Here is a 14,792-nt window from a genome sequence, read left to right on the forward strand (position 1 = left end):
GAGTAAATTTTGTGCTGATTTCATGATCATATACAAGACAAGTCTTAAAGGTGGCTTGAGTTGTTAAGGTGGGCTTTTGTTTAATCACGGTGACATGGCATCTCACAAAAGCTTTTATTTTACATTGAACATTAATAAAGAGTAGTTTTAGGATCATTTTATAATTTTTTTGTCACAAATTCAATGTGACAAATTGTGAATGATTAGCTATTACCTAAATATGAAACCATCATTTTTTTTTATTAATCATATTCTGTCACGTTATAATTATGACAAAAAATTATGTGATCCTAATCTTTTCCATTAATAAAAGATGAAATGTGTTGTTGATGTTGCAAAAACAGACATCATATATAAATGTACCCAAAAAGAAAAAAAAAAATACAACAGTGTTAAAGTTGTTTGACTATGCACCATACTCCATGCTTTTATTTAGTGCTGCAGAGAGAGACAGAGAGAGAATTAATAGGTGAATGGTGAAATACCAGCAGAATTTGACAAAGCAGTAATGGGTGTGGGGGGGCCATTGTGCTTAAGGAACCTGACATAACAGTAGCACTGAATTACAACCCTTTTTTATTTATTTATTTTGTCATCCCTCAAACACAGGACTGCAAGGAGGCATCCAAAGAATAATAAATATCAATATTTGAAACTTCTGGATTTTCTAAAATAAGCTTACTGCTTGAAATTATCAACATTTCTCTGAATTCATTTTTGATAAAGAGTGGAAGGTATTTTTATGAATGAAATGTAACTTTTATGTTATAGCTTCCATAAGGAAGTTGAGCCCCTCTTCTGGTCACAAACTCCATCAACTCCTGCCAAGCAGGCTCCAATTCTGTAGGTGCCAAGGTGGAAAAGATACTCTTGAAATAGGCAAAGGTTATTTCCTCAACTTTAGTAGCATCCAAATGTCACTGTCTAGTGAGGTCTTTTAAGTGAGGTCTTTTAGTTCCATTTTGGAATATTCATATGTGGAAAAGAAGGATAAGAATGAGTGATTAATAGTTTTATGGTCTTTTGAAATACAAAATTACTAATTAAGTTTTTATATTAGATTTTGTTAACATATAATTTTCAATTATAATATGATGAATCACATAATGTTATTGTAATATAATCAATTAAAAATATAATTATTTTTTTTTTAAAAATTTAATTTACTTTGGGTAAAGTGATGTATGGTAAAGGAAAGTTAAAATTTTAATTTTTAATTTTGATTTTGGTGTTAAGAAAGAGAGAAATTGATTGGTGTGCAGACAAATGGGAGATTAGATGATAAAAGTTGACAATTTATTGTGCTTGAGACTTGTTCACAATTTATAGTTAAAACTTAAAACAATTATTTTAAAAACATTTTAAAATTTTAATTAGGTTAGAATTCTATTTATCCACAATTTTAGAGGCTTTATTGGGGTGAGAAAGAAAAAATAAGATTACTTTCTCAGTTATTAAACTAAAATATGGGGGCCTTAGCCCTTAAGTAATGACATAGTCAGCTGGCTCCTATTATAAAGGCACCACTTTTTTGAGAAGAAGATTGTAGATAAAGGCACCCCTTAACTTAACAGTTAAGCTAATGAGTTTGAACACCTAACTAGTCAAGTTATAATTGGAGTTCTCATCATCACTTATATACATAAGATCTCCCCCTAAAAATTTAATGTGAGATTCAGCATATACCCATGCAACATGTACGTTTTTTTTGTTTTTGTTTTTTTGTTTTTGAGTTAAGTACTCATACAATCAAACTTACACAATTTAGAACATCATACAGTAACATAGTACTTCTGAGAGGGTTAGTTTATGCCAGATGTTTTTTTTTTTAAGAGAATAGAGAAAAGAACAGGAATAACCCAACTACTAGTTTTGAGTCTTGTGACTGTTAGGGGAAAACTTTGTACTCAGACAAGACTTTAACTCCTATTGCCAGAAAGTCTTTAAATATCCCAACTACTTAGAGTTTAAATATAGAGCAAATACAAAACAAAGGAATTCTGCAAACATCAACAAAGAAAAGAAGACACCTCCTTTATAACTGCCCTTTTGTAAGAGTTGACAAACTAATCACTTTCCACGTTTTTAGTTTCATTATTTTAAACCTTCCCTATCGCTTGGTAAAAAAAAAAAAACACAAAAAACACAAAAAACAAAACAAGAATAAGAATGTTTTCTTTTAAACCTTGATTATTGTACCACTAACACCCCTTATAATATCTCTTTAGCATTACTAATTTCATAATATAATGAAAAGTAGGTCAACATTTATTCCTCTACCTCATACAATAACTTTTTTATTTTGTGGGAAACAATTGCTTCAGTGTCTATAACCCAATAGTAAACCAAACCGAAAATAATGAGGCACCTAGGTTTACATTATTGGAGCTCATTGTCACCTTTTTTTTTTTTTTTTGAGGCTATTTATAGGCCAATTATTTTCCTAAATAGAGATGAAAAAGTTGCTACTTCAACAAATTATTAACTACTCTAAAAAAAAAAAGTTTTACTAATGCATGTTCTTAGAACATATATTAATAAACCATTTAAAATTTTTTTCATGAGAAAGTAAAAAAGTGATTTAACTTTTTTTTGACAATTTTTTAATTTTTCATAATTTTTTTAAAAAAAAAACAAATTATTAATATATGCCAGAGCATATTGGACCAAAAAAAAAAAAAATACTACTTCTGCTTGTGGTAGTAGGCTAGTAGCCTTCACACCTATAGCACTTCCCCTGAACTTAATTATTACTCTATAATGTAAATTTCCATTACTTCCTACCTACCTAAAGTTACCCACCATCAATATACAATGTGTTCAATCTGTCAGATTGGTACATTTTTTGGTCATTGTGGATGAATCTCATTTTGTCAAGGCCATCCCAACGACCTTATCAAGTTATTATACCTGTGATGTGAATGGCTCAGGTATCCACGATTGTACTAGACTATGGTGTATTTATGTGTGCTTTGTCTTTTGGTTTGTTTTATTTGTGGGTTTTTAATAACCTCCTACATGTGCAACAAGTTGTATTATTTGATTTTCAGTATAATAAATAAGTGGATACTAGCTGCTACTTATCAGTCATCAAGGAGTAGTTTATTCATCTTCTACCATTATTGAATTATTGCTATCTCTCTCTGCTTTTTATTTTTTTATTTTTAATTTTGTCTCTTAAGATGGTCAATATGAAAGTCTGACCATTGAATAATTAGAGGGCAATATGGTGAATCAGTATCTGACAACTGTGAAAAAATTGCCCCTTACTTTTTTTTTTCTTTTTTTTTTTTTTTTTTTTTATAACACACAAATATATAACAACATGCCAGCTCAAAAGCTGCTATCGGCAGTTAAAGCATAGCAGTGGTTTTAGTTAATTTTCTCTCTAAAATCTATATTGTGGAAAAAAATGAAATCTATTTTTGTGTGTTTTAATTTTTAATCAACTATTTTTCAAAATATTCATATCATATTCTCTAATTTATACTCTATTTTTCTTTCTTTTTTTTGCTCACACAAATCCATATTCTCCTTTCCCATTTTGTCAAATCAACCAGCAACTAAATCGCAGTCCAAAAATTGTACAAATTCTTGTAGAAAATCCAAAAATGGCAAACCTAATGGGCGAGGTTCACTAGTGCAGTTTTGCTCACTAGGTTGAGAGAGAGAGAGAGAGAGAGAGCTTAGGAACCAAGAGGAAAAATTATTAAAAATACTTAATTGCCTAAGTTACAATGTTATCCATCTTTGGAGGAGCACTATAACAAAATTTCATTTTAGCTAATAAGTTGGTAAATCCAATGTGGGTGCTATTTTGGGTTTATTAGGCATATGTGTTGAAATACTATTTTAGCTAACCAAATGTGAATGCTCTAAGAAGAATTATTATCATCCTCATTGGTCAATTTAGTGGTTCTTAAAACTTAAAAAAAAAAAAAAAAGTAAAATCTCATGAGATTCAATGGGGGGTTTGGATTAAAAAAATTTAACCAACATCTTGGCATGGTTTTACAAACTGGATTGAACTGGTTAGTTCACTAGAGCCGAATCTTAAACTAATTCAATAAAAGGCCAAAATTAGTAGTTTAGCTTGTAAAAATTAAAAATTCAATTATTTGACCTTTTTGATTTTTAAAATCATACATTTTAGAGCCTTCAAAGAATTTCTCTTTGAAATTACCTGAATTACAAATCCGAGAAAATGGCCAGATTAGTAAAAAAGAATTTCTGTACACTCGTGAGAGAGAGAGAGAGAGATATGATTTTATTTTCCTCTATCCAATTTTCCATTACATAAATCCACTCACATTTCTCTCTCTCTCTCCTGACAAATTCACATGCACATGCAGACAGCTCTAGACCCACTCACATACTCAACCCACGTGGATGTATGAGATGGAGCCTGGAAGGATATGTCCCACCACACCACACACACACAAACACAAACACAAACACATTCTCTCTCTGAAAATAAAAAAAATTGCTAATGGTTTAGAAACTCATACCAGATTGGATTTACACATTTTCATGATAAACAACAAACCTTCCTCTCTTTTCTGGCTGTCTTTCCACTTGTTCCTCTGTGGAAAAAATCCCTTCTTGGATCTGCAAAGATTCCTTTACAGTTTGCATTCCTATTACTTGTTGTTTTTGTTTTTGTTTTTTAGACAGTTCCAAGGTAATGTTGCTCATTCTATTGCTGATAACTCTGAGTATTGTGTGAATATTGTAATGGGTGTTGACTGTTAGGTTCTTTTGGCACTTTTCTGGTTACCACACAAGGCATTGTCTGCTTTGTTCTGCAAAGATCAATAAGGTTTTTTTTGTTTTCTTTTTTGACAATACTGGCTTTCAATGTGTTTTTTGTCAACAATTTGAGATTTTGGAGAAAACCCAGAAGGTGTATTGTATTTACTGATGTATTAGGAAGTTTTTCTGGGCTTGGACTTTTTTGATTGCAAAAGGACAAATGTGTGGTGGGTATTCATTTGAAGCCAAACTTTGTTTTTTGAGCTGTTGTTAGCTGGAGTAAAGTGGGTTCTAAGAGAGATTTTATGTGGCATTGTTGATAAGCAAGAAGAAGTAATTTGATACGTTTGGTAATTTCCCTTTTTGGAATGCTGCCATTGGAATTTCATGAATGAGGAAAGTGCCTTGTTCTCCTATGGTCACTAAGGGTTGAAAACAAGTTAAATTCTCCTTTGTTTTCTGCACATTGTGAAGGAGGAAAGAAGAAGGAAGATAAGGTTTAGATCTTGTAAAACTTGGGTCTTTGAGGTGTCCAAAATCCCTGATTCTAAACTGGGTCACCAGAGATTTTGTTAGATATCTGATAAATTGTGAACTGCAAGCACTGGTTGCAACATGTTTGAAGAGTTTTAGATTCAAATTACATGAAGGAGACTAAAATTGATGCAATTCTCTCATTTGGAGAAAGAACGATGGAGGTCTAAGAAGTAAGTGTATTTTAACTGTGTTAATAGTTGAGGAGAGGAGGTGGAGATGGCTGCAAAACTCTTGCATTCTTTAGCAGATGACAATCAAGACTTGCAGAAGCAAATAGGATGCATGACTGGGATACTTCAACTCTTTGATCGTCCCAATGCCCTCACTGGTAGGCGCATTAGCCACAAGAGGCTTCCTCCAGGTATTCCTCTAACTTGATATTGCTTAATAATTACTACTGTTTGTTATTTCATATGTGGGTATTGTTGAATCTCTTAGCTTTTGGTAAAATATGACTTTACACTGATTGCATCAGTATATATGGAGCTGCTCTATGTCTCTGTTGTTTTATTTGATTCATGTGTAGCATCTGAACAATTAAGTCTTCATTTGTTTTCCCTCGTTTTAATCTAATTAAAATGTCATGTTACTTGTCATTGATTTCTGCTCTTTGTGTGTATGTGTGTGTGTGCCTAATCACACATCATACATGATGGATTTATGTAGACATGTAGTATTCAAGGATTTTTAAAACGTGGTCATTGGCTAATGGTCTAGTTAATAGTCCTGATTTCATCTGTTATTAGCTGTATACAAATGAATGCAAATTGATATCTCACAAATGTTTATCTCATGAAGCTTATGAAAGTTAATATTATAATTTATAAACAAACTTATGTAGACCAAATCTAAAGAACGGCATGTTCCTGTAGTTTTAGGTTCCTGATCATGTGTGTTAAAACCAATTTTCCTTGTATTTTATCCTACTGAGCATATCTTTTATGGTTTTCTGGAAACTCAAAAAGTTAATGCTTCTGTGTCTTTTATAGGTAATTCCCACTTCAACAGTGGAAGCCTGGAAAGAGAGTCTAATAATGTATACCATCGACAGGCAGCAACCGTAAGTGGTTTTTTCTTCTTTATCTTTTATTCCACTTCATGATTCAACCTGTAATTGAACAATTTTTAGTTTAGAAGTTCTATTGTTGGAGTTCAGGACTCAAGTCTATATTTTCTTTTCTATTATTTTGTATTCCTTAACTCAGGAAAGTGGATCTTTTACATGTTAATATTTCTTAGAATTAGTTAACATCTTGTCCTAACTGCCGTGCTTTGGCTGCTTGTGTCACACTTTTTCTTCTTCTCACTGATCTATTCTAAACAGAAAAATTGTTTCTGGCTCTGAATTATTTGCATGTGTTTTTTTTTTTTTTAAAGAACTAAACAAATAGATTTGCTAGTCTTTAATATTTATCTAGCATTCATCAGTTCTGCATGGTGCTATGATTTGTTGTGTTAACATGCAATACGATTTGTGATTGCAGGAAATGAATTTAAACAAGAATATGAATGAGAGACAAAGAATTTCCACAGAATCCTCAAGAGTCTCCTTCTCATCCTCTTGTTCATCCAACTTATCCTCTCTGGACTGTAACAAAACAGCTCAACTAGAAACTTCTTCCTTTGATCAAATCATTTTTCCTGAAACTCCCTCAAGGGACCCAGAAATTAACCAACCAAGTAACTCTCCACATTTAGGGCAGCAGCCCCTCAATCTTCGTGATGTTGTCAAGGATTCTATGTATAGGGAATCCAAAGGGCTATCAATTAAAACTACAACCAGAGAGGAAGCAGTTGGTCGTGCTGTAAAGCATAGAAACTCTCCAAGGCCTTTACAGCTGTCCAAATCTGTGGATGGATCTCGTGGAGTTGGGGTTAACATGAAGCAAAATGCACCTGTTGATCTCAAGGAGTCTCTTCAAGTACTTGCTAAACTTCAAGAAGAACCTTGGTACCACAATGAAGCTAAAGAAGTTCCAATATCATCACATGAAGCAAAATATGGGTCATGGTCTTCAGTTTCAAGGGATGCTCCCAGGTTTTCTTATGATGGGAGAGAGATAAATCGTTTATCCTTTGAATCACGAGAAAACCTCAAATCGACCATAAAGCTTAAAGAGCTGCCTAGACTTTCACTTGACAGCAGGGAAGGTTCATTCAGGGGTTCCAACTCTGATTCAAAACCAAATCGCCTCTCCAAAAACTTCCAGAATGGTGGCAACTCAAATGATGAAGCCCATAATCCACAGCAATCATCAGGAACTGGAACTCAGAAGCGGCCTACTAGTGTTGTAGCAAAGTTGATGGGCTTAGAAACCTTGCCAGACTCTGCATTGGCTGGTGATAATCAGTTGGGTGTGATCAAAACATGTTCAGTTGAAGGTACTAGTGATCCCTTCTCCAAATCATCAAAAACAAATGAACTTAATAGGGCAATCAGAATGCCAAAGTCCCCCAGAAACTCATCAAAAGACCCTACATCCCCACGCTGGAGGAATTCTGATTTTGTCATGAAACCCATTCCAAGTTCAAGGCCTCCAATTGAACCAGCTCCATGGAAGCAGCTCCATGGAAATCGAGGTTCTCAGAAACCAGCTTTCAGGCCTGCCAAAATTCCACCAAGGGCATCAAACTCCTTCAGTTCTGTTTATAATGAGATTGAGAAGAGGTTGAATGATCTTGAATTTCAACAATCTGGAAAGGATCTCAGAGCTCTTAAACAGATCCTGGAAGCAATGCAAGCAAAGGGGCTGTTAGAAACCGGAAAAGAAGAACAAGGTTCGAACTTTGGAATTCAAAGAGACTGTGAACCAATATGCACGAGTTCCAATCAAAATTCTAGATCACTAAGCCAACGAAACTTGCAGAGCAACCATGTTATTACTTCTCCTAGTAGGGGATCTAACTCTTCAAGGTCTTTTGAGTCCCCTATTGTGATCATAAAACCAGCTAAACTTGTTGAAGGATCTGGTATACCTGACTCATCAGCTATTCCAATTGATCGGATTTCGGGTCTGCATAAGATCCAGAGTGGTGGATCTACAGAGGCAAAAAAGGCTTCAATTAACAGCCAGACAACTAAAGATCAGTCTCCTAAAAACGGTCGCCGGAACTCTGATGTTAGTTCCACTGACAAAAAAGTTAGTGGCAGGAATATGAAATCAACACAGTCTTCGTCAAGGTCTCCACAATTACCAAAAGAAAACACCACAAGTTCAGTAAAGAGCTCTGGTTCTGGGAGCCCAAGACTGCAACAGAAGAAGCTTGAGTTGGAGAAGCGATCTCGTCCACCTACTCATCCATCTGATTCAAACAAACCCAGAAGGCAGTCCAACCGGCATGTGAAAGATTCAGGCTCCCCAGGTGGAAAAACCAGACCAAAATCTTCTAACTCGCAGCTAAGTGATGACCAGTTGAGTGAGATAAGTAACGAATCAAGAAGTTTGAGTTGCCAAGGAGATGACATGTCTGTGCAATCGGACAGTAATATTGTCTTGGATTCAAAGATAGACATTGAAGTCACCAGTACTGCAGAATCTATCGAGATCGATGGCACCCAGAGTCCATCCATGAAGGCTGTCAAGTTCTTGGCTTCTGGCTCAATGCAGAAAGTTGGTGCTTTTGATCTTCTCTTCCATTTAAAGTATTTTAATAATTTACATGTAAATTGTTTTTCTTCAGATGAATGATGTCATGTTTTGCTTATTTCAGAAATCAACTCCAAGGATGGATGAAGATGGGTTGTTGGCAGAACTTGCTACTGCTGCCCCAGAACATCCAAGTCCTGTCTCTGTTCTTGATGCCTCAGTATATAGAGATGATGCACCATCTCCTGTGAAGCAGATACCAAATGCCCTTAAAGGTGAAGTTTCTGTCACCCAAAAATTTCACTTGGATATGGCACAACTAAATTGATTAAAAATTGGGCACCGGGCAATCTAATGACTAAATCCCACTTGCTGACTGTGATGGAATCTTAGGACTCATGCTTCTCTTTTCTTTTCCTTTAAACTAATAATTCGTCTATCTAAGGGGTTGTTTTGAAATTTGAAAAATCAGTTATGGTTTTTGGTGGTCCTATTCAAAGAAACAAAGAACAGCTAGGAACATAGTTTTGCATGATTCACTTCAAGTCCAATGAAAAATTCAGAAGATTCCCTATCATGCAGTTTGATACTAAATTTTGGTCTGATGAGTTCCTGTTTGCTAACAAATTATGTATTCTGGCACTGGCAGACAGACCCGAGGTTATGTTTGCATAGCATGTATGAAAATATTTGTTATAGATTAGGGCAAGTTAGTCATGGGTAAAGTTTATATGGCATTCAGGTAGACAATAATGGGAAATCCTAAAAAAGTTACAGGATGAAATGCAGGCATGTGTGGGAGTGACATTTGCATGTATATTTTTGTGGCACATTATTTTCTTACTTTTTTAGTTTGAGAGGAAAAATATATTGGAAAAGAATAAAGAAAAATGACAATGGAAAAGATTGAAAAGAGCAGGTACACAAAAGTTGTAGTAGGAAGTAGAGATCATATAAACAAAAGATAAATAATAGTTCTCTTAATGTCATTGTTGCTTATATTTAATTAAAAGATAGAAAGGCTTCTTTCATCTACCAAATCTCATTTTAATATTCATTCATGCTGCAGGTGATGGTGCTCAAGATTCTAATGACAGTCAAAGTGAAGATCAATGGAACCCTACAGGTAACTTCTTATCTAACAGCATGGGATCTGGTCTTTCCTCGGAGATCAATCGCAAGAAATTACAGAACATTGAACATTTAGTTCAGAAGCTTAGGCAACTGAACTCCAATCATGATGAAGCCAGAACAGATTACATAGCATCACTCTGTGAGAATACAAATCCAGACCACAGATACATATCTGAAATTTTATTAGCTTCAGGCCTCCTACTCAGAGACCTTGGCTCTGACTTAACTACATTTCAGCTCCACCCATCGGGCTACCCTATCAACCCTGAGTTATTCTTTGTTTTGGAGCAAACCAAGGCAAGCAGTTTGCCCTCAAAAGAAGATAGAGGTCATGTAAAGGCTGCCAATTCAAAGCCAGAGCAGGAGAAATTTCACCGAAAACTCATTTTTGATGCTGTTAATGAGATTCTTGTTGAAAAGTTAGCTTTAGTTGGCAAGTGCTCTGAGTCGTGGTCGAAGCCTGACAGACTGGCAAGGAGGACCCTTAGTGCACAGAAGCTCTTGAAAGAATTGTGCATTGAGATAGAGGAGTTTCAAACCAAGAAGTCGGTGGGCAGCTTGTACAACGAAGAGGATGATTTGAAAAGTATCTTATGGGAGGATGTGATGCATCAGTCAGGGAGTTGGACAGATTTCTGGAGTGAGACCTCAGGGGTAGTATTAGATGTTGAGCGGTTAATTTTTAAGGACTTAGTTGATGACATTGTGATTGGTGAGGCAGGTAGTTTGCGAGCAAAGTCAGGTAGGCGTAGGCTGCTGTTTGCAAAGTAGTGTCTTCTAATTCTTCTTCCTTTCCACTTCTTCTTTTTCTTTTCTCTTTTCTTTTTATATTATTAACTGTGATTTATATTTTTTGTGTCAAAGCATAATAATATATGGGTAAGTACTGCAGTTCTCTGCTGGGCTGTAAAGGAAGTAATCTCTCAAAGTTGTACAACATACATATTCTTAAGTGTCAATATATGTGACCCTTTTTACCTGCACACTTTCACGCTGCTTTGCTTTCAATTTTACATAGAAGTTCTTTACGTTTCTCCTATAATCTTACATATGATAATCATTACAAGTTCCCCCCAACTCATTGAAACAGCAGGAATCAAAGGGTAAGGCTTATAAACTGTAGGAGCTAGTGAATGATAAAAAGGATGGTTTTACTTAAATTTGATTCAACTACAGCACATCATGTAGCTGAACAAGGATTTGCTGAGCAAGTAGTCTACTGATACACCTGATAAGCAATCTTACAATTCTGTTATAAGATTAAATGTCCATTGAAGCAATAAATCTATAAAAGAAAAGGAAGAGAAGGGAAGAAATAGATTTCTAAACTGAAAATCAACTATCCAAGTCCAAGTCTTGTGGATGTGATATCCAAAGCCAGCATAACTTCCATGTGAAAAATGCAATACTGAGATGTCAAATTCTGCAACATAGTGACTCTGGGACTCCCATCGTATCCCATTATGGTTTCTTTCATTTTTAAGAAGCGTTAATACTTGATCATGAAAGATTTCCCCATAAACAGTTCCATAACATCTATGCCACAATAAATAAGATGCCTTAAATTCAGGCCGTCTTGCAATAGCTTCTGCTAAATATTTACTTGAAAAATAGTTTTTCCCATCAAGATAGGCAGCAAAGAGAAACACTAACAGCCAAGCAAGTTTCTGCAGGTTTTCTCTTCATTCCCCTCAGAATTAGCTTTGCCTGCCTTTCTCTAACATTGTTGTAAACAGGTCAGACTCTCCAAAACCTGATGCTCAAAAGCTCAAAATCAATGGTTTTCTTGACGACTAGTCCAAACTTGTAAATGAACAGCAGGGGTGTGGCCTTGAAGAGCAAAATTCCTCTCACCATCTCCATGACAAACCAATAATCCAGTACTTAAGTCATTTTCCAGTGCAGAGGTATTTCAGTATCAATAGCCAATTTTCCACAACACTTAACCAGCAAGTTAAGCTTCTGAGTGCGATTCTCTTCCCCTAAGCTGCAAGAAAGTTCTTACCAATAGACTACTCTACTGCCATGTCTCTTCACATTAGTTCCCCAAACACACCACAACTCATCCAGAATTGATCATGTTTGAGATGATTTTTTTTTTCCTTCAAATTTTTCTGTATTGATGCTACGGTTATGTATTGATAAACTTTCCCAAGTCTTGTGACCATTCTTAAGATCTTAGTTTTATGATGACTTCATATTCAAAAGGATGGGATTCAGCAATGCCTCAATAAAGAGAACTTTTTATCTATCGATGCTAATGTTGTTAGACATTCTACATTGATTATCGAGAAAAATGCTAAGTGACAACAATCGATGGAGAGCAATGAGTTACAATTTAAAAGATTTATCAAACTACAAGTGTATGGAAAGTTAAGAATTCAAAGAGTTATCAAAGTATGATGCTACCAGGCTGTATCAATGAAAAACAATAAATGGTAATTGAACTAAGGACTTTAAAGATTTATGAGTTAACAACTAGAAACTTGCTAAACTTCTGTAATATAGATAAATACACTTAAAAGAACAAAAAAGCACCAAACCATCAAGAGAGCAATCTAAAGCAACATACCACTAATTCTCAAAAGCAACCGGTCTAATTATCTATATTGAGTAGTTTCTAGTTTGTCATGAGGTTTGAGTGTCCTTATTCTAAAAAAAAAAAAAAAAAAAAAAAACTTATTTTGGGAAATGAAGGGCATTTGGATTGATGAAATCTGAGTTATATAACTCAATTTTCATCCTCCAAAACTCAAAAAACATGAGCCTTACTGAAAATCAAATTGTTTGAATTTATTCTTGAGTTGAGTTTCCATAACTCAAAACTCAAAATTTTGAGTTTGGGTTACGGGAATTAAATACAAACTTTGGATGTTTCCAAATATTGAGTTAAGTGTTGTTTCAATGACACTATTGTAAATAATTCAGTCATAATAAGGTTCACGTCAGTGTATTGTCAAATCAAATGTCAAATCAAACCAGTGTGTGATCGTTGGAAGTTAGCTCTTTACTCTCTTTTTTTTTCCCATTTCTAGATAACTTCTCTTCTTTAAGTGGGCCCCACTACTTTATGCATTATTCAAGTTTTAGACATGAGATGTGCATCCAAGATATGAAACCAAACAAATATTTTCTAAAGTGAGTGAAAAAGTAGAGTTAGAGATATGAGTTATGGAAATTGAGTTATAAGTGATGCTCAAACCAAACATCCAAGTAGTTCTCTATTTATACTTGAGTCTCTGACAGTTATCGATGGATAGTAGTAGTTATTGACAGTTCTTTCTCTTCACAAGACATCTTTTCCTTGCACTTTGATGACACTTGTCCTCAATTCCACGCACTATTCAAAATTTGATAATTGTCATTATCTTCTTGAGTAATGCTACAACTACAAATCATTTTACAAATTATTAATGTGGCAAATTTTTATTAGTTTTAATATGAGTCCACTACTAACATTACATTTATGTTTATCAATGATCATTTGAAAATTACTAAAGCCACATCAGCAGTTTGTAAAAATGTTGTAAATTAATTTGTGCTTGTAGCATTATTATTTATTAACATATTTGAATTGCATCTTTCAGCCTTGTCATTGTACATATGTCACACCATTATATCAACATTTGTATCTACATAGCTAATTGGAAAAGTTTTAAATACTTATCCAAAATTGGAAACATGTCATACATCTTCAAAATATTGCAATGCCATAATAATGTCAAAAGAAAAAGAAAAAATTACAATGCATTTTATGGGCAAAATTAACGTTAAGAGTTTTAAGACTACAAATCAGGAAAAAGTAATGTTACATACACAAACTATTTTATAACATTTTTACAAACTACTGATGTGACTTTAGTAATTTTCAAATAATCATTGATAAACATAAATATGATGTTAGTGGTGAACTCATATTAGAACTAATAAGAATTTACCATATTAATAATTTATAAAAATATTATAAAATAATTTGTAATTAAAACGTTACTCATCGTGAAATACTTGATTTGGAATTAACTGAAATTTTTTTTTTTTAATAATAATGAGATTTCCAAGTTCCAACGTTTGCATTGAATTTTTGACTTTTCGAAATTGACTTCAGCAGGGAATAGTTCCCCTGGGTCATGGGTGAGAAAAAGTAAAGGAAGAGTGTAGTGTTTTAATATATTTACGGCTTATTGTCAGTTATGACAATCGAAGCCTCCGTAGCATAGTGGTAGTGCGTTCGCTTCGTAAGCGAAAGGTCACGAGTTCGATCCTCGTCGGGGGCTCATTTTTATTTCGAACTTTATTTTCACTTTCTGTTCTAATTCCTAATAAGGCTTCGGCGCCAAATTGACTCGAACCTAACTGGGCTCCAATGTGGCCCATTTACGTTTCAAGCCTATTTCTGAAAAGATTTACATTTAACTGGAGCCGCTTTATTTTTTGGGCTCTTGGGCCTAAATTGTTGTTGAACTCTTTCATATTGTTTCAGTTACTCTTTCATAATGACTACTTTAGTACCTGCCTTCACTTCAAGCCATTACCATAATTAAAATAGAATAAAAATTTATATATTTATTGGTTCAACTACAAACCCTAGTAGTGTTTGAATCTCTACCCAAACCACCTCCACCCAAAAAAGAGTCAATACCATAATTAAAATAGAATAAAAGTTATATATTTATTGGTTCAACTACAAACCCTAGTAGTGTTTGAATCTCTACCCAAACCACCTCCACCCAACAAAAATTCGATAAAATGCATGATTTTAAAAACCAAAACGGGCAAAAAAAA

General features: G+C 34.3%; 1 protein-coding gene and 1 non-coding gene across 2 annotated transcripts; both read left to right on the top strand.

Annotated features, from left to right (window-relative positions):
- Positions 1–4,434: 4,434 nt before the first annotated feature.
- On the top strand, positions 4,435–10,995 carry LOC126703655 (protein LONGIFOLIA 1). Its single transcript, XM_050402684.1, has 5 exons — positions 4,435–5,650; positions 6,279–6,349; positions 6,774–8,900; positions 9,001–9,151; positions 9,946–10,995. The coding sequence occupies exons 1-5, from the start codon at positions 5,506–5,508 to the stop codon at positions 10,779–10,781; spliced, it is 3,330 nt and encodes a 1,109-aa protein (XP_050258641.1). The 5' UTR covers positions 4,435–5,505; the 3' UTR covers positions 10,782–10,995.
- A 3,217-nt stretch (positions 10,996–14,212) lies between these two features.
- On the top strand, positions 14,213–14,284 carry TRNAT-CGU (transfer RNA threonine (anticodon CGU)). Its single transcript has one exon. It is a non-coding gene; the product is annotated as a tRNA-Thr (tRNA).
- Positions 14,285–14,792: the final 508 nt, after the last annotated feature.

This window comes from Quercus robur, chromosome 10 (assembly GCF_932294415.1).
Source record: "Quercus robur chromosome 10, dhQueRobu3.1, whole genome shotgun sequence".
NCBI classification, from domain to species: Eukaryota; Viridiplantae; Streptophyta; class Magnoliopsida; order Fagales; family Fagaceae; genus Quercus; species Quercus robur.

Bases quoted from the DNA above. Each gene is read 5' to 3' on its own strand.
- LOC126703655 (XM_050402684.1), top strand. From the start codon at position 5,506: ATGGCTGCAAAACTCTTGCATTCTTTAGCAGATGACAATCAAGACTTG. The intron at 5,651-6,278 runs GTATTCCTCTAA...TGTCTTTTATAG, and splicing joins CCACAAGAGGCTTCCTCCAG to GTAATTCCCACTTCAACAGT. The intron at 8,901-9,000 runs GTTGGTGCTTTT...TGCTTATTTCAG, and splicing joins CTTCTGGCTCAATGCAGAAA to AAATCAACTCCAAGGATGGA.